At 54.6% G+C, this 27,216-nt stretch overlaps 2 protein-coding genes and 1 non-coding gene across 9 annotated transcripts in view; all 3 read right to left on the reverse strand.

The window, feature by feature from the left end:
• Positions 1-5,535: 5,535 nt before the first annotated feature.
• On the reverse strand, positions 5,536-27,162 carry RCC1 (regulator of chromosome condensation 1). Of its 2 annotated transcripts, XM_027904429.1 has the most exons (11): positions 27,157-27,162; positions 18,221-18,224; positions 9,097-9,174; positions 8,806-8,993; positions 8,468-8,647; positions 8,286-8,382; positions 7,619-7,741; positions 7,289-7,444; positions 6,861-6,980; positions 6,324-6,476; positions 5,536-5,782 (listed from the first exon to the last, which is right to left on the reverse strand). In XM_027904429.1, the coding sequence occupies exons 3-11, from the start codon at positions 9,164-9,166 to the stop codon at positions 5,607-5,609; spliced, it is 1,263 nt and encodes a 420-aa protein (XP_027760230.1). In that variant the 5' UTR covers positions 9,167-9,174; positions 18,221-18,224; positions 27,157-27,162; the 3' UTR covers positions 5,536-5,606. The 2 variants fall into 2 exon arrangements, with proteins under 2 accessions (XP_027760230.1, XP_027760229.1); XM_027904428.1 differs by lacking the exons at positions 18,221-18,224; positions 27,157-27,162 and adding an exon at positions 9,876-9,890.
• Positions 12,785-12,990, reverse strand: LOC114068407. The gene has a single exon (XR_003573590.1). It is a non-coding gene; the product is annotated as a small nucleolar RNA SNORA73 family (small nucleolar RNA).
• PHACTR4 (phosphatase and actin regulator 4) overlaps positions 13,662-27,216 on the reverse strand; it is a 62,811-nt gene continuing 49,256 nt past the window's right edge. For 5 of the 6 annotated variants that reach the window (XM_027904423.1, XM_027904422.1, XM_027904425.1 and 2 more), the window contains 11 exons: positions 26,733-26,813; positions 23,670-23,834; positions 23,193-23,552; positions 19,948-20,524; positions 19,110-19,333; positions 18,511-18,661; positions 17,879-17,934; positions 16,904-16,965; positions 15,992-16,129; positions 15,540-15,616; positions 13,662-14,986 (listed from right to left, as the gene is read on the reverse strand). In XM_027904423.1, the coding sequence (XP_027760224.1) occupies positions 14,971-14,986; positions 15,540-15,616; positions 15,992-16,129; positions 16,904-16,965; positions 17,879-17,934; positions 18,511-18,661; positions 19,110-19,333; positions 19,948-20,524; positions 23,193-23,552; positions 23,670-23,834; positions 26,733-26,813 (1,907 nt within the window). In that variant the 3' untranslated portion in view covers positions 13,662-14,970. The remainder of the gene's footprint in view (positions 14,987-15,539; positions 15,617-15,991; positions 16,130-16,903; positions 16,966-17,878; positions 17,935-18,510; positions 18,662-19,109; positions 19,334-19,947; positions 20,525-23,192; positions 23,553-23,669; positions 23,835-26,732; positions 26,814-27,216) is intronic. The other variant, XM_027904426.1, reaches the window with a different exon arrangement.

Genomic DNA, 27,216 nt, shown 5'->3' on the forward strand with positions numbered 1-27,216 from the left:
GTGATCAAGGCTGGGAATGGCACGATGGAGAGCAGCTCTTCCCACCGCAGGGAAGGAACAGGGAGACAGGGAAGGTGAGCCCCACCATCAGGGATGGGGCCTCTCTGCCCTGGTGCAGCCCCTCCGAGGACGTGTCATTGTACTGGGGGGCACGAGCAAGTCCCCCTCGAGTGCTGGGGCCCCTGGGCTGCCCTGAGGCTCCACAGGCAGCTCAGCCCCCCCATTTCCCATCCCCACGGGGCCTTTTTTCCATCTGCCGAATTCCCAGCCTGCTGGGACACGTGCCTGCCGTGGCCTTAAAGCGGGTTAAGAGGCTCCAAGTCATTACTTTTTAAAATGCCACCAGTGCTTGGGCAGAGCTCTGAGCCCAGCGAGGAAACGTGGCTTTCCCGAGCTCCAGCTTTGCTGACTGACAGAATATTCCCGGGAAAAAGGGGGACACGGGCGGAGAGCACCGCCCTGGAGCACGTGGGGGTGGCACAAGGACCTTGAGCATCCCATTCTGGCAGCAGCCCAGCAGGGATCTTGGGGGCTGATCCAGCTTCTCCCCTCCCAAAAATGCAGCTACCCCAGCCCCTCGTTGGGGTTGGGAAAGTGAGGGTGAATCCTGACCCCGGGAAACACCACTGGGATGCTTGGAGGGAGCTCTGTGTGTTCTTATATAAATATATCTCTATGTATATGTGTCTATAGGTGTATGAAGTCAAAGTGACCCCAAAGGCCCCCCCTCCCACCCCCTGCTACAGCAGCTGCCCCATGTGTGGTGGAGCTGAATCCACCATGCCCACAGCACCTCACCAAGTGCTTCAGCCACTATTTCCAGCTCCAGCCCTCGGGATTTTGGGCCTTTTCGGTGGCAATTCTGTATAGGAACCCTGCTTTCTAAAAAATAAAATAATAAAGCAAAATGAAATCGGAGAGAGGACGCATTTTCCGGCTCTCCTGCAGCTCTTGGGCATCGAAAATGAGCGGGGTCTGGCTCAGGGGGGTGTTTTGGGGAGTGGTGGGAGAGGAAACACCCTCTAAATTTACTCTTTACTCTTCCCCGTGAGGGGGGGGAGGCCCTGGAATGGATTTGCTGGAGAAGCTGTGGCTGCCCCTGGATCCCTGGAAGTGTCCAAGGCCAGGTTGGACGGGGCTTGGAGCAACCTGGGCTAGTGGGAGGTGTCCCTGCCCGTGGCAGGGGTGGAATGAAATGATCTCTAAGGTCCCTTCCAACCCAAACTGTTCCATGATTCTAAATTCAAGTTCTAAAAGCTTATCTGGACTTAAAAAAACTCACCTTTGTGAAACCCTGAGGCCCTTTAGTTGAAGTTATTTCCAAGCCTTGGTAATAAAAAGCCTCTGCTGCCGCTGGTCATCAAGATACAATTTTATTTTAAGAGCCCAGCAGCTTGAATTCTGGTCCAAATTACATTTTTTGCAATTTAAATGCAAATGAGGGTTTAGTGAAAAAAAAACCAACAAAAAACAACAGAAATGGGTGTTGGAGCCTGAAACTCCTCTTGGGCTTACTGAGACTTTGCATTTTAAGGCATTTCTTACTTCTGTTTGTGAGTTCCCAGGGCAGTGGGTGTGTGAAACCCAGAATTCCAGCCTGGGGGTGGTGGAGCAACTCTCCAGGACCCCTCTCCATCTCCCAGCTCCCTGGGAAACGGGAGCCAGGCCCCGACTCCAGCGATTTCACAGCCCAGTTAAACCAGCAGCTGAATAATGCAGCGACCTGTGCCGGCACACGGGAGCTGCCACACACCTACCAGCTATTTCCAGGGACTCCTTCAGCCCTAAATCACGTTTCCCACTGCAGAAAAAGTCCTTTTCCCCTTTTTTTCCCTTTACTTAATCCGCCTAACAATGAGCCCTGATGTCTCAGGCTTTATTTTTACACGTGTGATTAATTAGGATGACGCCGGTTCCTTTGTCTGCAGGTTTAGGCTGACTTGAGGATGGAATTAATAATGCAGATGGCAATGAGGGGATTTGGCTTTCCTGGGGAGGGCAGGGGTGAGATCTCCCACCCTCCTCGCTCTGGAGCAGCCAGGGGTGCATCCAGGCTCTCAGCCCCGCAGGGATGCTTGTCTTGCAATTCATCATTTAGGAGGGGGGAAAAAACCACAACATTATAAATAATTCCTAGAGGCTTTTTTCTCTCCTGTCAGAGTTACAAATTCTCTTGATTTGTGCTTTATTTTTTATTCCCTGAGCAAACGGGGTGGGGAGGAAGGGAAGGGGGAGCACTGAGGCTCCTCTGAGCAGCGATGGAGCCACATCCCATTCCCTCAGCTCCAAAGGGATGTCCTGAGCCGGGTGAAAAGTTTTCCTTCTTTTTGCCCTGTTGTTACAGGAGATGAACCAGGACTTGAACAGTTTTGGGAGAGGGGCAGAGACACCCACACGTCACTCATTTCAGCCCAATTCCCGTCCCCGAAACACCCAACACACTCCTCTACCAGGAACCACACCAGATCATTACATATTCCCGTTATCCTGGGGTGTACTGGCCAGATTCCAGCCTTAATGACGGGATTCAAGGAGGTGACACAGCCCAGTGCAAGGACCAAACTCTCTCTGCCGCTTGCAGACCCATCATTAAACCCCGACAACAGGCAGCTTGGCCATAATTAAAGCTCGTTTCCTCTTCCAGGCAGGAAAGGGATAACAAGAAAACAACCTAGTGTCCTCCAAACCCTCCTGAAGATGCAATTCCCTCCTGGCAGATCCTGCAGCACCACTGCATAGGTAGAGTTTTGCATCCAAAACAGCAACGTGTTAAAAAACACAAACAAAAAAATCCCCCACAAGCCCCTCAAACAACACCCGAAGTGCTTTTATTCTGGGGTCAGAAGAGCCCCACACTGCCAGGGCTGATCCTCTGAGGAGGCTAAAGCCCCCAGATTCCACTTTCCCAGCTTTTGTCTGTAAATTAAAAGCCTTTTATGCACTTCCAATAGCAACAGATGGGGACTGGGAGTGCAGGGCTGGAGATGCTGACAGGGACTGCCTGGCAATGAGGAAGGGTCTGGAAGGGTGGAAAACCTCCACCATGGACCGAGGCCGGATCCTGACACAGCCAGGGGTCCCCCCAAACCCTCCCCCAGGACCCAAATTCCTCCTCCTCATCCCCAAAACGCCCTCGATTCACTCAGTGAGCGCAAAACCTCATTAATGAGACATTTCCCTTTCCTCAATTAAGTTGTTTTCCTTCACCTCCCCTCTCCCCCCGCTGCGTGGGGGCTCATCCTTCCCCCAGTTTCCAGCAGCTTCCCACTGAAGTGTCACTCTGGCTCCCAAGACAACGGTGGCTGATTCATCAGCTCCGAATATTTTAAATCCTATTGTTCTCTCCAGCCCTTCTTTCCCTCTTGGTTTCATGACAATACCAATGGGCTCCCCATTCACAAGGGGATGTTTTCCCTCCCTCAAAAAAAAAGGAGATTGCCCAAAGCTGGGGGATGGACACAAAACCCTGCCCGTGCTGGGGATGGGGAGGGACTGGGAGCACTGGGATTGGGAGTCTTGGCTCCCAGGCAGCTGAGGGTGGTTTTGGAAACAAGACCTTAATGTTGAGCTTGTCACTGGGAATCTGGCCCAAGACAAGGAGCAGTTTCTCCATCAGGTATCCAGGTCCCATTTCATGGAAGAGCACCAAATGGTGATGGTCCCCAGGGAGCAGCATTAACCACAGGATTAGGGAACACAGCCCACAGTGAGGGCGAATTCTGGGCTGGATCCCCTGGCGGCAAAACATTCCCCCATGGGCCCCACACCCCAACTTTAGAGGGGAAAATAAAGCTTTTTGCATACCCAGAACTGAAACCACCGACACAAACACAGCTTGAGTGATGGAAGGTGGGAGCCCCCAACGCCCCCCAGCCCGTGCTGGACCCCAACGAGGCCGTCCCTGATTGTAAATCCCAGCTCATCCAACACGGAGTAGCCCGAGCTGCTCCCACTGCCCAAAGCCCATCCCAGGCCAGAGGCTCGTTGGGGAATCAGCTCCTGCCCAAAGTAATTAAGTGTAAACAGAGACCCGGGGCTCGGGTCCCACGAGGATGAGGGAATTTGCCCCAGTCACAGCAGGATATGGGAATTGGCTCCGTCGGTGCCAGTCTCCGTGCTGGAGCACCCGGTGTGCCAGGACCCTCCCAGCCGCGCCGTGGTCTCAGCTGTGTCCCTGGAGACCCGAACAGCGCGGGGGTGGCCCGTCGGACAGGCAGGGAGGGTGACAGGGATGGCAGGGAGCATCCCATCTCCCTGTTCCCGGTTCTCCCAGCGCCTTCTCCTGCTGCCATCCCGCGGCCGCGCCCCAGCACTGCGCGGGAACACCGGGACACGGCTCGCCCACCGTATTCCAAACCACAGGAAAAGCCCGGGCTTACAAAAACTCAGTTTATTCCAAATGTTAAAAGATGACAAGTTTTTCTGTCCTTTCTGCCTTGATTAATCGACCAAAATACTTTACATTTTCTTTTTAAAAAAAAAAAAAAAAAAAAAAAAAGAAGAAAATCTCCAACCCCTGCTGAAGCATTGTACAATCCCAGTGTGTGTGTCCCCACACACATCCCACACCCCCCTCCTATTGCTGTAATGCAGCTCTTTGCAGACCCCTCCTCACTCCAGGTACCTGGAAGGCACCTCCTGGAAGGAGAGGATGGGGCTGGCCGGGCACAGGGAGCGAGACCAGCTGGATCGGGGAGGTGATGGGTGGGAGGAGTCCCCTTGTTTCGAGCCATTCGATTCATAGCTGGGGGTTGGGTGTCTGCTCAGCGAGGCCCTGACAGCAAATAAAAGCTCCTTCCTCAGCAAGGGAAAGAGGAAAAAAAAAATTAAACTAAGTTCCCACCCGTGGGATGGATTCTGTTGGGTTTCCAAATGGAATGGGAAGGAGGGAGAGCGGCCAGGACTGCAAAAAGCAGCGCTGGAGGCGGCTGCTCAGGGTGGAGGGAGCAGGGAATCTGCTCCCCAAGCCTGGGGTGTTTTGGCTCAGAACTGTGAGGGGTGGGAGGCAGGAGCCCCCCTTCCCATTCTTTTCCAGCAGTCACAGTGTGCCAGGCATCATCCAGCAGCGTTCCCCCTCACCAGGCAGGATCTCCCCACTGCACCTGGATGCAAGGACAGAGCTCCCTTGGGAATGCTCCTGCCGGGCTGAGATCGCCCTGCAAGGAGCTCAGAGGGGTTTGGTGGGTGGCAGTGGGCAAACCCAGGCCGGAGAGGTAAAAGATGTTTGGGTGAAGGGGATGGAGGAGCACCCAGATGTGGGGAACATGCTCAGGGAGATGCCCAAACCTGATCGTGCAGTGAAGAACAAGACCTTCGGCTTTGCCAGGCTGGGAGACATTAAAAAACCGAGATGAGAAGAAGTGGAAAACCCATCCAGGCACAGAGTTGGGACCAGTTTAGGACCGAGCCGACCCCGGGAGCTGACAGAGCACCACGGGCAGACAGACACAACACTGGCAGGGAGAACACGGGAGCGCTCCCTGCTCCAGCCACGCTCCGGGAGCCTCCTGCCCTCTCCCCAGAGCTGGAAATCACCCCTCCCTGAGCCGGGTGGGAGGTGTGGGGGGTGTGTGGGTCCCGCTGGGCTCGGCTGCGGCGTCACTCCATCAGCTCTGCTCCCTGTCCCTGACCAGCAGCACGGTGTGCTGCCCTCCGCTGGACACGGCCAGCACCCGCCGGTTCTCCAGCTGCTTCCCTGTCATCTCCACCGGGCTCCACACATCGTCCTCCTCCCCGGTGCCCAGCTGGTAGTTGGTGCCCATTCCCCAGGCAAACGCTCGTCCTGCAGCGGAGGGGAAGGCAAGGTTTGAGTTCAGGATGGGCTGGGAGGGGAATCCGGCACCCAAATGCAAGGGGACCCAAGCCAACAGGAACCCAAAAGCCAAGGGCACCCAGCAGCCCAGGCAGTGGGTTTGTGTGTGCCAGAAACACAGGCAGGAGGAAGAGGAGCAGCGTTTGCCACTCAGACAGGTGTTCCATCATGCAGCCAATTGGGAACCAAACCCAAGGCCCCCTTCCAAACCTTCATTCCTGCAGACACTGTGCACAGGCAGCTGCAGCACCAGAGCACAGAGCAGTCAGAGAAGGGACTGTCAGGCCAACAACCCCCTCCTGGTAAACACCCCATGACCAACCCTGTTGCCACGGGCACACAGACACATCTGAGCAGCCACTGCCCAGCTGCCCACAGGAGACCAGCACCAGGAGCAGGCTGCAGTCCTGACCCAGCTGGCAGTGTGTGGGGCTGGCTGGCTGGCTGGCTGGATAGATGGATGCAGGGTGGCTGGGATGGAGGGATGGGGGCACTCCCAGCCCCCACTCACCGTCACTGCTGACGGCGTATCCGACAGACGCTCCACAGGCCACCGAGATGATGCTGGGGAGCTCTGGGATCACTGTGGGTGTGCTCTTCTCCTCTGCCCCCGTCCCCAGGCCCAGCCGGCCGTACTCTGCCCTGCCCAGGCTGTAGGCTTTACCTGGAGCACAAGGGACACACGGGACAGGTGACCTGAGGGGGGCAGAAGCAGCAGCAGGACACAGCCAGACCCTCCCTCCCCAGGTGTGACCCCTGAAGGAGCATCACTCCTCCCTACCACACCCCAGAACCCAACCAGGAGGGGCAGGGTGGGACAGAGACCCTTGAGCTCCCCAAAATCAGTAGGGTGTGTGGGTGCAGAAGTAGCCTTCACAGGTGACTCCAGGTTCCTCCCTGCCCTTGGCTGCAACCTCACACCACCCTTCTTGCCTTGAACACTTGGAGAGCTCCACCACATCACCCTCACCCTGACACCTCCCTGGCCAGGACAAGGGCTATGGGAGTCCCCCTTGTCCCGCTCCATGTGATTCCCAGTGCCACTCACCCTCGGAGTCCACGCAGACCGTGTGGTGCTGCCCACCAGAGAACCCGACCCAGGACTTGGTGGAGTTCTTGAAGCAGGTGAGGTTCTGCGGGGAGAAGCAGGGCTCGGTGTCCTGGGTCCCTGCGGGGTGGGACGCACAAACCCGGCCAGATCAGGGCCACGGGCACACACACAGTCCAGGCCAGGCTCCAGCTCTGAGCCACCAACCCCGGGGCTCACCCCCCAGACACGAACACAGCAACCCCCCCCTTCCCGAGCCCCCAGAGCAAATTTCTGCTCAAACTCGTCAGTTGCAGGGGCTGGGATCTAACCCAGAGCTATGCAGGGTGACCCCCCACCCCAGTTTCCAGCTCTGGTGTGTCCCTACTGTGAAGGATTTGGGGCACCCAGGGCAGTACGGGACTGGTGGGAGATCTGGAGGGACTCACCCAGCTGGTGGTAGTTGGAGAGGCCAAATCCATAGATGTGTCCCTCCTGTGTGACAGCAAAAGTGAAATAGGCCCCACAAAAGGCGTCCTGGAAGCGCATTTTGGTTCTTCTCCCTTTGCCTCTGACAGGGACGAGCTGGGGGACCAGCAGCCTCTCTGGGGACAGGAGACAAGGTGTCACACAGGGACTATTCCCTGGATCTAAGGACCCACCTCACTGCATTCAGGTCACTGATTACACACAAGCACCAGGGACTGGGTCCCTTTGCTCCTCTGGAAAGGGCAAAGCCGGGGCCAATGGATGCAGCCCAAAGAACCAAAGCCACTCACGCAGCCCTTTCCGTCCTCCTCGGTTGGCAAAGAGCGCTGGCACCCTGCCCAGCTGGCCCTGCTCGCCACAGCCACACGTGAACAGGTCACCATCCACCGTCAGCATCACCAGGTGGTCATTCCCTGGGAGAGGAGGGAAGAAGGAGTCAGGGAGAAGCGATCAGCAAGCACCAAAGGATGGATCCCACAGGCAAATCCCAGCTTGCTAAAACTCAGTGGGGTTTATGGCACCTCGACACCGCTTGCGGCACAACTTAAAACTCCAGGATCTCCCTCTTCCTGATCCTGGGAAACTTCAAAGCCGTTTCTCTGGGAAGGTTTAAGGGCACAGGTGCCCCCCAAACTCCCCCATGCCCTGGACAAGCTTCCTGGCAGCTCTGCTCTTACCTCAGGCCTCGCAGAGGGTGAGTGCCGTGACCCCGGGGTTGTGGTCAAGGCATTTTACAGCAGATTGGGTCAAATATTAACCTGATATGTTAATCTACTGGGGAGCAAAAACATCTGTTTGGGCTAAAAGACACACAAGAGAAGAGCAAGCATAGCTTTCTACCGGGCTTGGAGCAGCCAAAAGGGTGGAAAAAGTCATGGCCCTTCTGGACCTTCACCTTGCCCAAAGGGTTGCGACACCCTCGTGGCCCTGCCCGACCCCGCAGCCCTGAGGGCTCACCTGAGGCTATTTTAACAACGGGGGCATCCAGCTGGAGCAGCACAGGAGTGGAGCTTGTCTTCATGGGCTCCAGCAGGCCGATCACCCCGTTGTTATCCTGGGTGGAGAGGCAGACACAGGGGTGTGAGTCACCGGAGCAGCTGCCGGAATGGGAGCTGCCGGCGCCCCGGGGAGCAGCGTACCCGGAAGGAGCCCCACACGAAGACCCTGCCGTCCTCGGTCAGCGCAGCAGTGTGACTGTCCCCTGCTGACACCTGCACCACCTTCTCCTGCAGCTCCACCGGCCCCGGGGAGGTCTCAGACCCTTCCTCCGAGGTGTCGCGCCCCAGGGCGCCTTCATCGTTGCAGCCGAAGGTGTAGATCTGCAGAGGGAGAGAGAGAAGGGTCGGGACGGGGCCCGGAGGGGAAAAACAGGCTGAGCGTGGAGTCAGGGGACAGAGACCCACCAGGATGAGTTATCACAGAATCATGGACTGGTTTGGGCTAGAAGGGAAGCTCAGCCCCCCTGTCTCACACCCACCTTGCCTGTCTGGCCCAGGCACACCGTGTGCATCCCTCCAGCCTCTGCCTGCACCACCATCTCCGGCAGGGTCACCAGGGCTGGCTTCTTCCTCTCCATGATGTCCTCGCCCAGGCCCAGCTGGCCCACATTGCCCTGGCCCAGGGTCAGCACCAGCCCAGGTTGTGTGCGGTGCGACGGGTGGCTGACTGTGAGGAGAGAGAACATGTAAGGGTTAGGGGTACAGCCCTCCTGGCAAAGCTCATCCCTGGGGAAAGGGGACGGGAAACCCCTCCCCAGCGTTTTCCTTACCTTTAATTTTCTTCCTCTCCAGAGGCTCCTCCTCTGGCACTGGGTTCTTGGCGGTGCGTTTCCCCGGCATGGTGGGACCTAAAGGCCGCAAACAGGGGTCACCCACGGGGCTGGGGGTGTTTGGTGTGTCCCCTCCTGCCCTAAAAGCCACCTGAGGGGCTGGGGAATGAGCTGGGGTTCGAAAACTGATCCTTGCTCCTGCTTTGGGAGAATGGAGGGTTGTTCCCTGCAGGTTTGGTCCACACTCCCTATCCTCAACCTGTCAGGTCCAGGCAGGCAGGGAGGGAAGGGAAAGGTGGAAGGGAAGGAGAAAGAGAAGGGATAAGGAAGAACGAAGGGGAAAGAAGGGAAGGGGGAAGGGAAGAGAAGGGGAAAGGAGAAAGGGGGAAGAGAAGGGGAAAGGGAAAGGAGGACGGGAAGGGGAAAGGGGAGGCAAGGAGGAGCCAGAAGCAGCAGCACCCCGTGAGCTCCCCATTACCCGAGCCGAGCCGTGTCCATGCCCATGTCCCTCTCCCCCGTGCCGCCCCCCGAGGCCCCCCATCCCAGCCCCTTCCCGCCATTCGAATTCCGCGCGCCGCCGCCTCACGTGGGGGGGCCGCGCAGGCCTCGGCCCGGCCCGGCCTCTCCTGGCGCGGGCCGCCGCTGTCCCTTCGAACCGCCCGGCCGCGGCGGGGCCGGCCTGGTGCCCCTCTCGCCCGCCGTGCCCGTGTGCCCATCCCGGCCCGCCCGTTCCCGTTCCCGCTCCCGTTCCCGGCCCGGCGCCGCCGCCGCTCCCTCACCGCGCCGCCAGCCGACCTGCGCATGCGCTGCCGCCTCGCGCGGAGCGCTCCGCGCACCGCAGCGCCCCCTGCCGGCCGGCGGGCACCGGGCAGGGACAAACAGACCCGGGCGGGGACAGACAGGGGGACAGACAGGGGGGACAGGACACGGGGGACAGGCTGGACAGGGGTACGGGTGGGATGGGACAGGAAGGACAAAAGACAGAGCAGAATGACAGGCAGGACAGGACAGGTGGGACAGACAAGGGAGAAGGACAGAAAGGACGGGGTAGGGCAGGACACAGCACAGGCTGGACAGGGGGACAGGCGGGATGGGACAGGTAGGACAGAAAGAGAGGTAGGACAGGACAGAAGGACAGGTAGGACAAAAAGGACAGGACAGAAAGACAAGCAGGACAGAAAGACAGGTAGGACAGGACAGAAGGGTAAGTAGGACTAAAGGACAGGCAGGACAAGAGGAACGGAGCAGAAAGGACGGACAAGCAGGGCAGAAGTACAGGTGTGACAAGACAGGTGGCACAGAACAAGCAGGACAGAAAGGGCAGAGGAACAGGTAGGACAGACAGGTCAGATGGGGCAGCACGGCAGGTAGGACAGGAGGACACAGGGCAGGTAGGAAAGCAGGGCTGGCAGCTGCTGCCCTGGGACAATCCGTGTCCCCTGGGCAATAAATCCCGTTGGTGTAAATAACCCATCCTGCCTCTGAACCCCAGGGGTGCCCCCAAGCCAGGGTTGAGGCAACAGAGCTGCTCCCACATTTTTTAACATCCCACTGCTTAATGTGGACAATCCACTTCCATTCTTGAAGCAAACTGAGTGTCTTGGGGTGACAGGAGGACACCAAACTGCCAAGTTTCTCCCCTTATCTAATGGGATGACTCTCTCCCTTTTCATTCTGCCGATTAATTCTGCTCTAGTTAACATGCAAATCCAGCCCTGGGGATGTCCCAGACCAAGGGCCTGTAGTTTGGTATTTAATAGCCCTTTCGTAATGAAATCACGCTCCCAATTGTACCCTCAGCTGATTCACTGATCCCAAGGTGCCCTGCAGGGCCCAGGCCATCAGAAAACCCTTTCGGGAGGGGTATAACCCTGGAATATTTGTTATCCCAGGCTGGTTCTGGATCTCCTCAGGTGAGCAGGGGCACATCCACCCACTGACTCTTTCCCTGGGGGTTTTATGGCCGAGGACAGGATATGCAGGCAACTGCTGCAGGGTACTCTACCCGTAAACTCCTGCAGAACCTCCCCAAAACCCACCCTACATCACTCCCCTTAGAACAGGGTACAGGATTTGTGACCCCTCTCCATCCTTCTGCCCCCAAAAGCCACACGCCTTGAGGCCCAGATCCATAAACCCATCTGGGTTCAACCCTTACTGATTTATGAAGGTGTTTTTGTGCCTTGGTATGACCCTGAACTAAAGGATTACCTGCTCCTAATCCAGCCTAAACAGAGGGTTTATCTACACTCTTTGGAGAGGGGACACCGCCACACCAGAATCCCACCTTCCCACAAGTGAGAAACACCCAACAGGAGCATCAGAGGTTTCCTTTAACACTGAGTGGATTAACCAGCAGATCACTCGCCATGAAACACAAACCAAGCCGAAGCAAATCAAGTTTATTTTATTCTCTACTGCAGGTTAAGTACAGAATTAGAACCAGCACTGAGCAGGGCTGATTTCAGGGTGCACACACACACACATACACACATACTGCTGGTCCCGCCCACATCCCGTGAGCCACCACCCCCTTCCAGGATCAGCTTCCCTGGAATGCCCTTGGCCCACGAGGTCGGTGAGTGGCTTCCCTGGCAGCTGGCACTCCCTCTGGATGGGAGGGCGGTTGGCACGTCCGGATCCACAGGAGAGCTTTTTCCTTACACCCCCCCTCTCCCCCCTCCCGAAGGGCCCCCAAAGCAGCTCCTTCCCGCAGGGCCAGCCAGCCCTTGGCTTTTCACTTGCCCTTTTATCCAATCCCACCTCATTCCCCGTGGGTTTTTTTCCCCCCATGCATCTCTCACACACGTGCCCAGCACCCAGGGCCCTGCTCCATCGCTCCCCAAAATCCAGGAGCTGCACATCCCACCAAGCGACCCGGGACACACGTGGCCATTTCCCAGCACAAGCACATGCTCTGGAAAGCCACCGAATTAAAGTATTCCCTGCTCCCAGCCAATTAGTGCAGGAACTGGCCTTCAGCTACTACCCTTTTGAATTATTTGGGCCGATTCTCCCAATATACTCACCCTCTCCCGCTAAAAATCTGTTTTCTTCTGTTATTTCCATACAGTATCTGTAATATTTAGGAAAATAAAATTAATTTTCCTTTTTTTTTCCACGTAACCCAAGTAAGGCCTGGAGAGCATTACTTATTCTCACTTCAGCAAGGATTTTTTTTTCTTCTCTGCAGAGATTTATGATTGTAGCTTTTTTTTTCCTTTTTAAATGGTCAGGAATCATCTTCTTCTCCCCTTCCCCAAGCAATCAAAATGCAACAAAAATCTTAGAAGCTAGGAATGTTTGAGCCAAACTTTGTTTTAAGCAACACCTACACGCTCGGGATTGGACTTTAATCACTTTAAGCCGATCCAACTGTCCCATAAGAGGCTTAGAAACGGATAAAGCCGATTAAAAGTATGTTTAAATTTTTAAGCGAACAGTAATACAAAGTTTAAATTTTAAAGAGAACAGAACACTTATTTGTGCACTCACCTTCCAAACTCGTGCTAGTCTTAAACTTGTCTCAAGCCTTACAACTGGAAACAGGAAAAAAAAAAAAAGTATATTAAGGAACTAGTATTTAATGGAACTGCTCAGGAGTTTCTCGTTTTCCCCCTCCCCCCCCCACCCCCCCCCCCCCCCTTCCCAGACCGCATGCGTCTCCCGCCCCATCCCGCGTGTGTGGAATTGTTTCCTGCATGGTTTGTCTCCTCTGTAACGGCCCGGGGGCTCAGAGAAGCAGTAGGAATATGCAGGCTGCAGGCTCGGTGGCCCGGCTTGTTCTCCAACGTCGTGGAAGGGGACTGTACGTCACGGGCCCGAGGGCCTGCGCTCCCGTGCGCCACACGGACAGAGCCAGGAGAGAGCGACTTCTCCGGATATCCACGTTGGGGTTTGTGTTTTTAAAATTACACCCCCAAGCTCCGCGAGCAGACGTGGCCACGCCGTACTTACAGTAGATCGAGCTGGGCAGGCCGGGCTGGGCAGGCGGACAGTGTGACCTGTGGAAAATGGAGCGGGCCGTGAGGGGGCGGCTGAGGGGCACCCTCCGCCGCGTGTAACCCACGGCCTGTTTCAGCGGTAAGAAAAGGATGAGGCGTCCCTGCAGGCGATTGTAAGGCCGCGGGGACCCCGTGCCATAACGAAATAGAGGATAAAAATGAGTGGAATAGGATCAGATTTACCTCACTACCGCTCCCCTCCTCGGCGACAAAGAGGCCAAAGGCAGGCGCTCAGCGGTATTTATAGAGAGTGGAAAGGGGCGTGGCAAACCCGCGCACGCGCGCCACGTGGGGCGGGGTTAAACCATACATGGGCAAGAGCAGAGAGCGAGGGGCGGGGCCAGAGCCCCCTGGGCGGGAAGAAAAAGGGGCGTGGCCAGCGGCGCCTGCGCAGTGGCGGCGGCGGCCGTTGGGAACACGGAAAATGCCGCCCCCTCAGGGAGGAACCGCCATGATGGATTCGCCCCCCCCTCCCCCTCCCCCCTTCAGGGGTCGGCCCCGTCCCTTCAGGCCCTAGCGTTAAAAACACCACAAAAGCCGTTTAGTTTTTCTTAAAAAAAAAAAAAAAATCCTAAAATACTTTTATTCCATAGTTAAAATCTGTTGCTGAGGAGACTGATATACAACGCAATGGTTTAAGTCTACAGGTGGCTGTACAGTGCGGGGTGGGGGGGAGCGGTGAGGGAAGAGCTCTCGCCATGTCCCATGAGGGTGCCGGGTCGTGGCCGGGGTGTTGCCACCCCTGCCTGTGAACAAGGCAAAAAGCCCTTCTCTCCATCCCCACACTCCCTTCCCTCACAAGTGGCATCTCACACATGGTTTAGGTTTTGTGCATAATACAGCAGTGGCCTATACCAGATTTCTTTTTTTTTTTTTTTTTTTAAACCCCACATTTAAGGAAGAACTTCTTTCAGAAGAGAAAAATCATCTTTTTAAGGTCACTTTTTAAACCTCTTCCTCCACTCCCTTCGACCCACACAGTGAAATTTTATCAAGTTTCTGGTAGGTTTAGCTGTAAAAATGAGAAAAAAAGGCAAGTTTCAACCCTGATTTGGGAGAGTAAAAAACATCTGAGAGGAAGCCACAATAAAAAGGATTGACTACTCTCACCTTTTCCCCAAATTAAAAAGTTTTAAAAGGCAACAGTCATTTTCCTGGTTCTGTAATTCATTAAACAATCCTAGATATCTCAAGATCTGTTATTAACATCACAGCAAGTGTGAGAGGGTGGGGAAGGAATGTTTTATACATCTGTGGTTTCTGTTTTTTTTTGTTTTGTGGGTTTTTTTTACAAAAAAGATGCAGCATATGTTAATACCTATACAGTTCCCTTCCAGCACAACAAACCGTTGGTCAGTAGTGATTCAGGACATTAAGGACATGACAGAAACAAGCAAAACCCCAAAAAATAACGAGTGACATGTCAGTTGTGTGCCAGGTTTCTCTGTACACAGCTAATATACACACACGTGCTTCCAAGCACATCCTCTCCTCAGCTTCTCAACACCAGAGCTGCCTTTTTCTTCTTTTTTTTCCCCCCCTCTTTCCTCATGGAAAAGAGGAGGAAAGGAGGAATTGCATCCCGAAAAGGAGTCTGTTCCCCTGGGCATGTTCTCCTGGCAGGGGGTTATTGCTGAGCCACACGAGGTATAGTGTCAGTTCCAGCCTGATGGCACGAGAGACGTGTTTGTTCCAGTGAAATGCTACATTCAGACAGGATTGCCCTTTCCCTGGCTGAAAGCCCTTTTCTGGATATGGTTGGAAGGCAAATCTTGGAAGAGCTGGGGGGTTCCACCCTCGCTGTATTGCCTAGGAGAGGGACGCAGGGAACTTCCAGGCCTCTAGGGTCTCTTGCTCCCTTCTTGGAAGATTATGGTCGATGGTACCTGAAAGCCAAGTGAAAAAATCTGAGTGTTGTCCAGGTTAAATGGTTAGATGGCCAAAGAGGGTAAATTGAATGAATCAACACAGAACTCCCATCCCTCGGGGAAGCTGTAAACATCAAACAATGTCACCTCTTGTGCTCTGCAAACAACTCCACCTCACAAAGCTGGAAGGAGAAGAATCACTTGGGCCACAATTCACAGGTGACTTCACAGATAATATCCCAGCTCATTACCGAGGTGTTTTGTGGCTGTGGCTTCTCTAGCCCCAGAAAAGCCCACTCCAGCTGCAAGGTCACACTAGTTTAAGATGCATCTCAAACCAGCCACTGGTCACTTTGAGTTTCCAGGATGGAAGCCCCAGTTAAAGGAAAAATAACCCACTTTGTGTCTCCAGTCACCCCTCACCACCAAGGCAGGAAGGGACATTCAATCTCCCATTTCTGCACAGATAATTTTTCTGAGGTTTTAATGTGCCCCTCAGCACGGGCCCCCCAAGAACAGAACTCTTAAACAGCTCCTACAAGACCAAAACTCTTGAGTAACATGTTCTCACCTCGTGAACTGCTTGCTCTCCTCATGCACTTCCATTTCAGAGCTCTTAAACTCATTCAGCTCCTTCCTGATGGCCGCCTGCACAGAGAGGGAGATTGTTTTTTGGTAAAGGAAAGGGCTCAGACTGCAGCAGCCGCCCCAGGTCTGGCAGTTCATTCACACTGAACTAACTGAATTTAATCTGCCCCTCCTCCTCTACCTCAGGGCTGGGCAGTCCCACAGGTGGCCAGGGAGGAACAGGACAGATTTCCCTGCCAGCTCCCCTGGGCTCCACCTCACCATGAGGCAGCAGGAAGAGGAGCTGGGACAGCACACACGGGTGAAGGGACACTGGTGGTGCTCAGTGGGAGGGTAAAGACGAAGAGGTGAGGCAAGAGGAACAGAGTAAATCTCCTTGGCTCCCACCCTGGTGTGGCTCCCTGTCCCACCTGGGGCCAGGACACTCCCCGTTACCTTGTCAGCTGGTGTCAGCTTTGTCCACGGCTTATCCGCTCGCCGGTCATAGTCCTGAGCATCTGTGACTTCCACGTATTCATTAAACCTCAGGATCTTCCTGGCCTGCAGCTCTGCCACCGTAGGCCTTTGGCTAAGCTGAACACCAGCAAGAACAAAGGAGGTTAGTCTGAGCCTTGTCCTTGAAGCAGATCAGGACTAAGCACCCTGAGCAGAACTAAAACCAGTTCCCTGGCTGGGCCTGAGCCACAGACACTGCCAGGTCCTGCTCACATCCTGCAAGGGAGCAGGCAAACCCTCTTACAGACTGGATATTCCCATTTGGATCATGAGCTCAGGACAGGGCAGAACCCAGGACACATTGCCATGGAGAAGGAAGACACGAAAGGTTTGGGAATAGCTATTAAATGGTGAGCCCTGCGTGACACCCCTCAACTCAACCCCAGCGATGGCCACACTTGGCATTTCACACCCACAGCCCCCAAGGAAGCTTCTCCCAGCCATGAATGACAACCCCAAGTAACCTGGATGTAACAGCTAAAAGCAGCTGTTGCTCTGCCCAGCTCCCACACCGCTGTTGCTTTAGAAACGAGTTTTTAGGGAGCCTGCTGTGAGGCACGGCCGCTGAAGAGCTGTGTTAGAGCAGAAAGGTTCGCTGGCCCGGCAGGTGCCAGGTGCCAAATTTAGTTCTCATCTCTCTCGTTACGCTCGCTGCCAGCTCAGATCTGGCGCTGCCAACAGCGCCAGCGGCTCCCCGCGGGTCACAGCCCACGTTCCAAAGTCCCCGCAGCCCGAGGGCACTGGGGACACTTACACAATGGCCCCGTGACCGCCCCCACAGCACGGTGCCCACGCCGTGCCCGCTGCCACCAGCCCTGCCAGGTGGCCGTCACCACGGGGGGACAGCAGTACCTTTCTGGTGAGCCGGCGCTTGATCTCGCGCTTCTCAGCTTGACGGTCAGCCTCATTCTTGGCTGCCAAGGGGGAGGGAAAAAATACATTTTTCATGTAAGCATCAGGCTCTGAAAAGGGCTTTCTGGGCTAGAACAAAGCAGAGTGTGGAGCTGCATCAGATTCTCTACACATCTGATGGCTCACTGTGGCATGTCTGCAGTTAGGACAGGCACACAGAGCAGCCCAACTCAATACAGAGTCACCTCCTGGACTAGCAGGGGCCACATAGCCCTTAAGCAGCACCACCGAGTCATTCTCATGTTAAAGACTAATGCCTGTGTTGCCAAAATACATCTCAGCCACTCTGCAGCTCGGTCCTCCCCAAAGCTGTTAGAGTTTAAAAGAAAATAACAGCACAGATAAATATTTTAAATGGAAACTTCCTGAACTGACATTTCCCTTTCCTCACGATGTTTATTTAAAACTTTTGCAGAACGAGACATGGCCAAGAGAAACAGCCCTGACTGAGCGATGCACTGCTGCTTTTGGGATCATGCAATGCAATGCTGTAATGTCTGGACCACAAATGAAAGTCCAGCCCAAACAAAACACCTTTCACAGCCCTTGCTGGGTAACAGCAGAGTCTGAACCAGCTCACACACTCGGAGGAGCCAGGCAGGGGACAGGCAGCCTGTATTATCACAGAATGAATGGAGCTGGAAGGGACATCAAAGATCACTTGCTGTGGGCAGGGACACCTTCCACCAGCCCAGGTTGCTCCAAGCCCTGTCCAACCTGGCCTTGGACACTTCCAGGGATGGGGCAGCCACAGCTTCTCTGGGCAACCTGTGCCAGGGCCTCCCCACCCTCACAGGGATGAGTTTACTCCCAAAATCTAATGTAAATCTGTTTCAGTTTAAAACCATTCCCTCCCAATGAACTAAGATGGGCAAACATTGTATTTCTCAGGACCCCCACACAAGCGCTACTCACGCTGCAGGATGTTCCTCTGCTCCAGCTCTTCCGCTGTGGGTCTCTGGCTCAGTCGCCTGAAGAAAAAGTGTGACAAGAGCGTTATGTTATATCTGTAGCCCTCTCAGCAGGGGATGAAGGACACAACTGTCTGGTTTTGGTGCTCTGGAGAGCCTACTCCACACTCCTCACTTGCCAGTGGGGATCACTGCTGCCCTGTTTGTGCTCTGCTCCGCTCAAACAGCTGCTCAGCCACCGGCACAGGTCTGGGAAGGGCTGTGCACCCTCAGAAAGCAGCTGTGCAGGGAGCTCAAGCACAGAGCAGAGCCTGGACTGTCACCAGCTTTGTCCACCCACCCATACCTTTCTACACCATCTGTCTTTTACATTTCTGCAGCCCTTGGGATTTTCCCCTTTTGATCCATTTAACTCTGGAAACAGGGGCCTGTCAGGGGCTGTTGCTCAACTCCAGGAGGAACTCCCAACTTTTGTAAGCAGGGAGGAACAGCAACGCTCATCCTCCCAGCCCTGCTGCAGCTGCCGTGCCCAACCACCCACCCTATTCCAGCACAGGCCGATAGACAAGGCACCAGCTTTGCCCAATCCCACCCCAGCCAGCAGTTCAGACAGAACGCCCTCCTTCTTCCCTGTACCTGATCAGCGTTGTCCCGATCTGCTGCCGGATCTCGTTCCACTCCTCCTTGCTCTTCCGAGGGAAAACGATCTTGTCCTCCTGCGGCGCGGTCGCGTTCCCCAGCTTTATAGCCAGCGTGTCTTTCCTCTTCACCTTGTTGGCCAACGTGCCTGTGGGGAGGGAGAGCAACGGGATGCAGCTCAAGGCTGCAGAGCCTGAGCCCAGCAATCCCAGCCACGATCCCTGGCAGTTGTGCTCTCCCTGAGGGAGATCTGTCCTCTCTCTGTGTTTCCCAAGCTCTGCGCTACGGCAGCAGCATCCAGCGCTCCTGTGTGACGCCACATGCTCACCTAAAGCTGTCCCACCTGAGGGGCTGGGACAGCACAGGCTGCTGCAGGAGCCATCTGCAACTGGAGGGGTGCACTCAGCAGGTGAGAGCACAGGTTTGGCTGCAGAGCCTTGGAAAAAGCGAGGCAGAGGACATGTGGTACATCAGGAAACCGAGAACCAGCTGCTCTGCTGCGCTGTGGGAACCAGCTCTTTGATCCAGATCTCAGTATAGCCAGGCACAGGTTCAGCAGAGAAATAAAAAAGCCAGCTGCAATGTCAAAGCCTTACTGTTATGGCTTTCATCTTCCTCCTCATCCTCATCATCTTTGTACAGGATGGGCCCCTCCGAGTCAGAGTCGCTCATCCCTTCGTCTCCTTCCCGCTCCTCTGGCAGGACCTGGGGTACCAGTTTGGGGATGACTGTGACAGATGGCACATCTCCAATATATACACGAGGACCCGGATTCTGCTCCTCTTCCTGGTCATCTTCTTCCTCTTCCTCATCGTCTGGACTAACGAGAAGCACACTATTACACCTCTTAACACATGGCACAGGGGCTGGGGAACACGCCTGGGGTCAACAACTCATTAGCTCTCCTCAAGGGAGCCCAGGAACCAGAGGAGCAAGAGCCACCCCAGGATCCTGCACTGTCCCCTCTTCCCAAAGCACAGGAAGCTCTGGCAGAAGAAATGCCAGAGGCAGGTTCTGCAAAACCAAAACAGCCTTCTGACCCCACTACTTTGGGACTTGCAGGTTCAGCTCTGCTATTACAAGACAGCCCTTTTCCCACTTCAGTTTTGCAAAATGAAAGGCCAAGGAAGGCCACAAATGGATGGAATCCAGGACCTTGTTTTGTCTTGGTGCAATTAAAGACAGGCCAGGCTTGGATTCCTGGCATCAGCCTGTGTTTGCAGTCTGGAACCCATTTCCCTTTGCGAGCAGTAAAATCCCAGAACCGGGGGTAATTTCACCGGGAAGTTGTTCTGGCCCTTAAGAGGCTGAATCAGAGTTGGCCAACAGGGAAAGTGGTTTCAGCAGAGACACCAGCCCTGCCCAGAGCCCTCCTCACCGCACCACGGGCTCTCAGGAGCTGCAAGAGCCACCACACGTCCAGGGGGTACTCACACTTTGAGCATCTCGATGGTGATGGGCAGGGACCTTGTCCTGCCCAGGGTGCCGTTGTCATCCCCGAATCCATCGTTCTCAAAGAGCAGGGAGTGAGCCCTGTGGGACCCCTCGGGCGGGGGGGTGACGGGCAGGGGGCTGTTCAGAGCCTGCTGGATCCGGATGTGCAGCGGGATCTGGGGCAGGCGGGGCAGCACGTGGGGCTCTCCGAAGCCTTGCTCCGCCGTCCTCTTCAACGCTTCCACGGACCTGAACTCCTCCGGAGGAGGCGGCGTCTCGGTGGGCAGGTCCAGGGAGCGCGGGGGGTCCAGGCTGGGGGTGGGGGTGGGCAGGGGCATGCGTGGGGGCTCAGGGGGCACGTGTGTGGGCAGGGGCGGTGAGGGCGAGGGCGGCGGGTGAGCCGAGCTCACGTGCAGCGGGATTGGCGCCGGGCGAGTCGCTGTTCCCGTCCTGTCGTGGGGGGGCTTGGAGGGGACAACCTCCGACGTGTTGTTGGGCACGAGGCCCCTCTTCGGGGGGAGAGGAGGGGAAGGCTTGGACAAGGCGGTACCACTGTTCATTGCCTGGGAAAGTTCAGCTGGAAATAAAAACCACAAAAGCCACGGTGTTTAACGGGGAATTTTCCAGATACCCATCAGCAGCGTGGAAGAAGCACGGCCAGGCAGAGCCTGGGACTGGGCAGACTCTGCTGCTTTTTACTGGATCCTGGTGCCAGAAATAACCAGGTTGCAAGGCTCTAGTTTGTCCTTCCCGCAGCAAAGGTAAGACTCAGGAGAGCAGCCAAAAATAAGCAGGCTGGGAGAGATCCTGCTGCTCTGGAGAGAGACGAATGGCACCAGTCCTCAAGTGACAGCACATGCAGCTCACCCAGGAATGTGGGCACTTTAAGGCTGTATTTACAGCAACAAAGGAATCTGACACATCCAGGACACCCCAGACTCCAGTTGTGTTAACAGCTCCCCTGCACATTAAAGACCTTTGTGGGAAGTCTCAAAGAGTCTTAAAATCCTACCTTTTGCTCAAAGGTAAAAGTCAGCAGAGCTGCAGGCAGCAGTGTGCTCTCCCCATTTCCACCCACCCATCAGACCCAGGTGGAGAACATCCTGCTGCCAGCAGCTCCTCAGGATGAGATTCCGCTCCCCTCCCTCTGAACTCCGTTCCTTAATACCCAAATAAACCACAAAATAACTAGCAAAACTTCCCAAAATGCCTAAAAGCCTTGAGCCTACATATCTGCTGTGTGATGGAGGAGAGAGGGAGAAACGGAGACATGGGAAATGCCTGCAGTGGGCAACCTCAGCTTCCTCAAACCCCGCTCCATTCCTAGGGAAGAAGCTGCACCAGTGAAGACTGCTCTTCCCTTAGGAGTTTCCAGCCTTGAACATATCCGCATATCCATGGCTTCTGGGGCTCGGAAAGGCTTTGCCTGAAGCGGGTGAGGTTTGCTGCTGGTTCCCCCGGAGCGGAGCGGGTGATGTGACACACCCGTGTGCCCAGCACAGAGCCCGCAGCGCAGGCACCACGAGAGGGTGCTGCGAGCAGGAGCGTTCCCAGAGATAAGGCCGCATAGCTGCAGAGAGGTGGGCACATTTTTGGGATGTTTAGCATTTTCAGACTTTCCCCTCGTAGATTAAGGGCAAGATTGTGCAAAACACCCGAGTGCCCTCAGCTCCAGCCCAGGGGGGTCCAGTGTCTCCTGAAATCTGCCCTGGGGCTGCTGCCAAGCTCTGGGACAGCAGGACAGCACCCTGTTCCCTGTTCAAGCTGCTGCTGAATAAATTCCCACTCCCCAGAAGGCTTTCCTGAGCCTTATTCTCAGCTGCTGCATCAGACACAAGAACTGCTCTGAGAATGAGCACTGTCAGGAATTTTAGGACAAAGAGGGTGACCTTTCCTCTCCACTCCCTTTCCCTGCACACCCTGTGGCTGTTGGGAAGAAGCAGGATGGGCTCTGAACAGATGTTGGACACACTCCTGCCTCCAGCCACACTTTTTGTTCCACCAAGTACCTCCTGCAATTAGCGCTGGGGCATTTCAAATGCCATCTGCAGTGTGTGCAAGCAGCTTAAAGAAAACAAGAAGGTATTTCATGGAGTGCTCGGGCATGGCCAGGCTAATCAAGCTGGTCTGGCACATGGGAGTGTTTAACACCATATCAAGGTCACTTGCAAAACCTGCCAGAGCAAGGTGAGCCCCCAGCAGAGCAGAGCCACCAGCTCACACTGAAAGCAGCCACTCAGGCTACTTCAGATGGCAACCTGCACATCCACCACTGCCTCCCAAACCACACCTGGGTGACGCCTCCAGTTTCTGTGATAACAGTGCAAACCTGTGGGAATGATCTTCCCAGGAGCCTCCCTCCTCCTCTGTGTCCAAAGATTAGGAGGTGTCTGTAACAGAACTGCCTGAGATACAAACAGACTGCATGCAAGTCACCCCAGCTCTCAATGCTGCATCTTTAAGACCCCCCCCACCTCAGAACTCCTACAGAGAGCAGAGACTAAACCAGCTTTACGAAACTCTCCCCCAAATCTTCTGCTTAGAAAAGTTGCAGAGATAAAGGCATTTAATTCTCCAAGTGGGAAGAATCAGCTCAAATTACAGTTGAGCTGATTTATCCGTGGGACAAGACTTAGGGACAAGACTAATATGGCAATATCCCAGCCACGGACCTTAGAGGAGGTGCCTGAGTAGAACCAGGGAAGCCTGAATTATCCCTGCCTCTCTGCACTGAGGGGAAACCACATGGCCCTGCAGTGACAGCCGTGACAGACATTTTTTTGGTGTGATGTGCATTTTTTGGGTTAGTTTGTTGGTTTTTTTTTTTTCCCCCCCCCAAACCAGCTGAAAGCAGGAATTGTCCCTGACCGCAGTCTCGCAAAGCAAAATCTCATCCACCATCTCCCAGTCCTGGCTGAATCCCAGCCCTCAGTGAAGCATCAACATTCAGACACTGCCTTAGAGCTGACAGAGGAAAAGCAGGCAGGGACTCCTTCCTGCAGGTAGCTGCTGGGAACAGATTGGATGGCTCACAGCAGAGGACTCCAGTAATTACACTGTTCCCAACACACGTGTGTCCTGGCTAAACACTGGCAGATCCAAGTCCAAACTGGATTGTTTTCAGGAAGAACGCTCAGACATTCATGATACAACCAAAAATCTTCCCTTATGAACGGAAGAGAGTCTTGGAGCAGTGGCTCCAGGACATCCCAGGGCACAAAAACCAGCTCATGGGCGTCACTTACCTATTAGTGAGTTGCTATTTCTGTTGACAGGTTTGGGAGGGGGGACAGGAGGCTGTTTGGCAGGAGCTGTGCTGGTTGTACTGGTGGGAGCAGTAGTGTTGGCACTGGCAGGAGCAGGGAGCAGAGTCCTGGGGGCTGGGGAAGGGGCAGCTGTGGGATTGACTGTCTTTGCTGCAGTGGGGGCTGTGGTGGAGGGGGCAGTTCTTGCAGAGCTGCTGGCGGGCGTTGGATCCTTCGCCTGCGCCTCGTTTGCCTCCTGGGAGGTGGAGGGGGGTCTTTTTGGAGGAAGGAGAGGCTGTCTGGGACCATGTGGCTCCTGAGGTGGTTCCAGTTCGGGCCCAGGGTGGCTGCTGGAAGAGCCTGCAAAGGGAGACAGCTCAGTTTAAGGGACTGGAGAGCGGAAACAATCAGATGGGAATCCAAAACTGGTCCTGGGATAATCCAAAGCCCCGAGTCTGCACACAGCTGGTTTCTTACCCTGCCTCTTTTTCAGTTCCTCTGCTGGAACAGGCTTCCTAAGGTTGGAGGGCTTTGTGGCCTCTTCCTCCTGGCTGGGCAGGTCACAGAGCCCGGGCCCACTGATGGGGACTGTGTGGCCATTCTTCAGTGCAGGGGGGTTCAGCTTCTCTGGCTCTTCACCATCTGCAGGGGGAGGGGAGGGGACAGAAGCAAAGAGCAAACACTCAGAAGGCAGCAGAGAGGAGAGCTGGCTGAGCTGACTGAACCACCACAGAGCCACACCAGCTCCTCTCTGGCTTCTGAAGCAGCTGTTCTTCAGTCACCTTCTGCACAGGAGAGCACAGCAACCACCCAGCTGGGGGCTGGGAGCCCTTGAGTTCATCGTCAACAAGTAAATAGTACAGCTTTGTATTTTACCATCAAAGGTTTTTCTTCTTCCTGTCCTGCCCTTCCTCCTGGTGTGCCCAGTGCTGTGCCACAGCCCAAGGAAGTTGTGACTGCAGTCAAAATACTCCAGCAGCTTTTGTATCCACCCACCATCAGAGAGCAGCCACCGATTCCCTGCTGCAATAGGTTCCAACATGAGCCAGGGCACCTACTGCACATGCAATAGTAGATTTTGATAAAGTCTTCAAGTTACTGGAAGCACCTCTGTTTTTCTTCTGTTCCTACCCTGAATTTGGCATAAAATTCAATGCACATCAGCAAAGCAGGTTTCTTCACTTTACCTTTGTTTTAATCAGGTGTAATGATACAGCTCCAGATGCTGATGTAGCTCACCTTGGCTATTTCTGCTTTTACAGATTCTAGCATGGAGTTTCCCAAGGTCAGAAGCAAAACCTCTTTTGGAAAAGGTTCCTCTTTCCAGCTTTTAATTTTGAGAGCATTTCAAACCCCGAGAGGAAATACTCAACCATTCTTAATAACTGCCCCGACAGCACAAACTCTTGACGATGTTATTCCCAATATCAGACTTCAGCACTCACTCTAATGGGACATGGCCATTTTGACTGCTTTCCAACTCAAGAAAATTTGGATACATCATCAATTTGATTAAAAATCCTTTCAGTCTACCCTCTCTGCACCAACTGCAGCAGGTGGCATCAAGGCCCTCCAGACTGCAGACCCCAGCACACTCTGCTGCTCTGATTTTTGGTCATTTATTCCACTGCCCTCTTCACCTTTCCTCTCTCCCCCAAGTATTACCTCCCCTTCCCCATCCTGGAGTGATTCAGAAGCTGAAAGCAAAGCTGCCAAGGAGCCAAAAGCTCCCCAGGATTTCTCTTCCACAAGAAGCAGCCTGGGTTCCTGGGAGGAGCTGGCAGACGGCGCTGCCCCGCTCGCTCCCTGCCCTTCCCTGAAAAGCAGGAAGCACAGACAGCAACAAGAGGGAGTTTCCTCCCCAGACAGGGCTGAAACTCAAGGGATGAGCCAGAGGTTTTTATGGAACTGCCTCTGGTTATCCGAAGTTTTCGGTAAGGGAGGAGGGAACAGTAAGACTCAACCCTGCCTGCCCTTCTCAGCTCCCGATGGCTTCTCCCACCACCTCCCTCCCAGCTTCAGGTCCAGTGACCTCCTTCAAGGTCAGGAGATCCAATGCCACCTCCTTTACCTTACTCTGAGCCCAGTACCCACAATCTGGAGCCCAGAGAGCAGCAGGGCCTCCTCTCCCAGCCTCACCTCCACCACACCTCCTTCCCCTGCCTCCTCACTTCCTCATCTCAAGGGGTTTCCAGCGTTTTTCCCCCCCCGCTAAGAACCCTCCTAAGAAAATTAACTGACCTTGTAAGAGCGGGTTTTAGGACTGCAAACAAACACAATAACCCACCCTCACGTCTTATGACCGCCCAAGTGTCTTAAACTCCCAGGAGGGATTTAGATAATGCGCCTCTAATCTGCCCCTCCTGCCAGCCCCCACCGCTCCCTCGTGCTGGGGGTTTGCACTTTGGCCACATTACACCCATCTTCTGCTTCTAAAAGCAGAGCAGATGACTCAAAGCAGAAAATAATTCCACCCCTAAGCCAGGCTTCTGTTACACCCTTACAGCGTGGAAGATCTCGCTCTCCTCTGCCATCTCCAGTTGGAAGTTTGGTGCCCAAGGTCTTTGATGTCTCTTCCAGTTTCATCCTGTGACCTCACACCCTCCTGTACCCGCTGAGCTCTTCCTCCAGCGCTGCCCTGACACCCTCGGGTGGGTGTAGAGGCAGCATTACAGCAGAGCTGTGTCAAGACTCTTTCTCTCAGGTTTGCTTTCAGTGGTTTGGTCTGAAAACCACTTTTTCACCTCCACTTTTTCCCCCCACTTCGCAGCTTTCTTAGACTGAGATTTGCACCAGGCCGAGGCTGCCTCTGCACTGAGGGGCAATCACACCCTAATCCAAGGACCATGACCCCACCCAGACAGGAGGGCTGCCATCCCACCTCACCTTCCTGCCCCCTCCCTTGAACCCACACCCCCCAACTCACAGCAGGTGACTCAGTGGTGATCTGAGAACCTGTTTTGGCAGCGTGATCCAACTCGGAGACATCAGGGATGACACAGAAGGGGATCAGACCTCTGAGACTTAGATTAAAGCAGGGCAAGCTTTAATAAGCTTAGTGGTGACTATGACACCACACCATGAAGCATCTTTCGGAGGAAATGCAGCTCAGAAATCATTCATTTTTGACTCTTTTCCCAAGCTGGAGCCACAGGGTCAGCACCTCTCCCCCAGTGCCGCTGGGAATGTGATTGGAACAGCTGGAAGGTGGTGAGTAACAGCAGAGATTGGCAGGACAGGACAAGGGATCAGGAGCAGGACAGGGAGGGAGTGGACAGGATGGGAAGTGAGCCACAGCACAGCCTTCCCACCCTGGAATGTGTCCAAGACAGGCACTGAGCTTCCTCAGCAGCATCTTCCTCCCTGAGCAGGCTGTGAAAATCAGTGTGTGAGAATCAGACCAGAGAAAGCACTGAAAAGGGTAAAACAGGCAGGAACCACAGCACAGAGCCCTTAAATTCGTGTCCCAAGGGTGAGGTTTGGCCAGAGGAAGATCAGCTACACAAGACACAGACAGGAGAAGTTGGTTTGCAGACTCACCCTGCTCAGGCTCTTCCAACAGAACCCCTCTTTTTACCAGCTCCTCTCTTGGCTTTCGCATAGAAATCTTTCGTTCTAAAACTGATATTAAATTGAAAAAAGGCACTCAGAAAACAGGGCAAGCTGGAAGTTCCAGATGAATAATTTTTTTTTTTTTTTTTTTTTTTTTTTAAATTTTTTTTTAAGGGATCCTCTGGAGGAAATAAAAGGGCTTCAAATTTCACTGGTTTTGCATGGATCAAGAGGAGGGAGGAGGGACTGCACGTTCAGGCCTGCACTTCACACCACACTGGTGATCGTGGAGCGAACCCTCCCTCCCCACAGCTGCTTGGGGAGGCTCCTTGCAAGAAAGGAATTTACTTGTCTGAAACTACAGCTCCATGTCAAGGTGTTTGTGGAGAGATTGCAGGTGCCAGCCCATCACCACAGTCACGTTTTTGGTTCTTACACATGCCAGCACCCAGGCTGGTGACAGCAAGCCCTT

The sequence above is a fragment of the Empidonax traillii genome, unplaced genomic scaffold, assembly GCF_003031625.1.
Source record: "Empidonax traillii isolate 1590-97213 ecotype Southwest subspecies unplaced genomic scaffold, ASM303162v1 scaffold1059:size195157, whole genome shotgun sequence".
Classification (NCBI taxonomy): domain Eukaryota; kingdom Metazoa; phylum Chordata; class Aves; order Passeriformes; family Tyrannidae; genus Empidonax; species Empidonax traillii.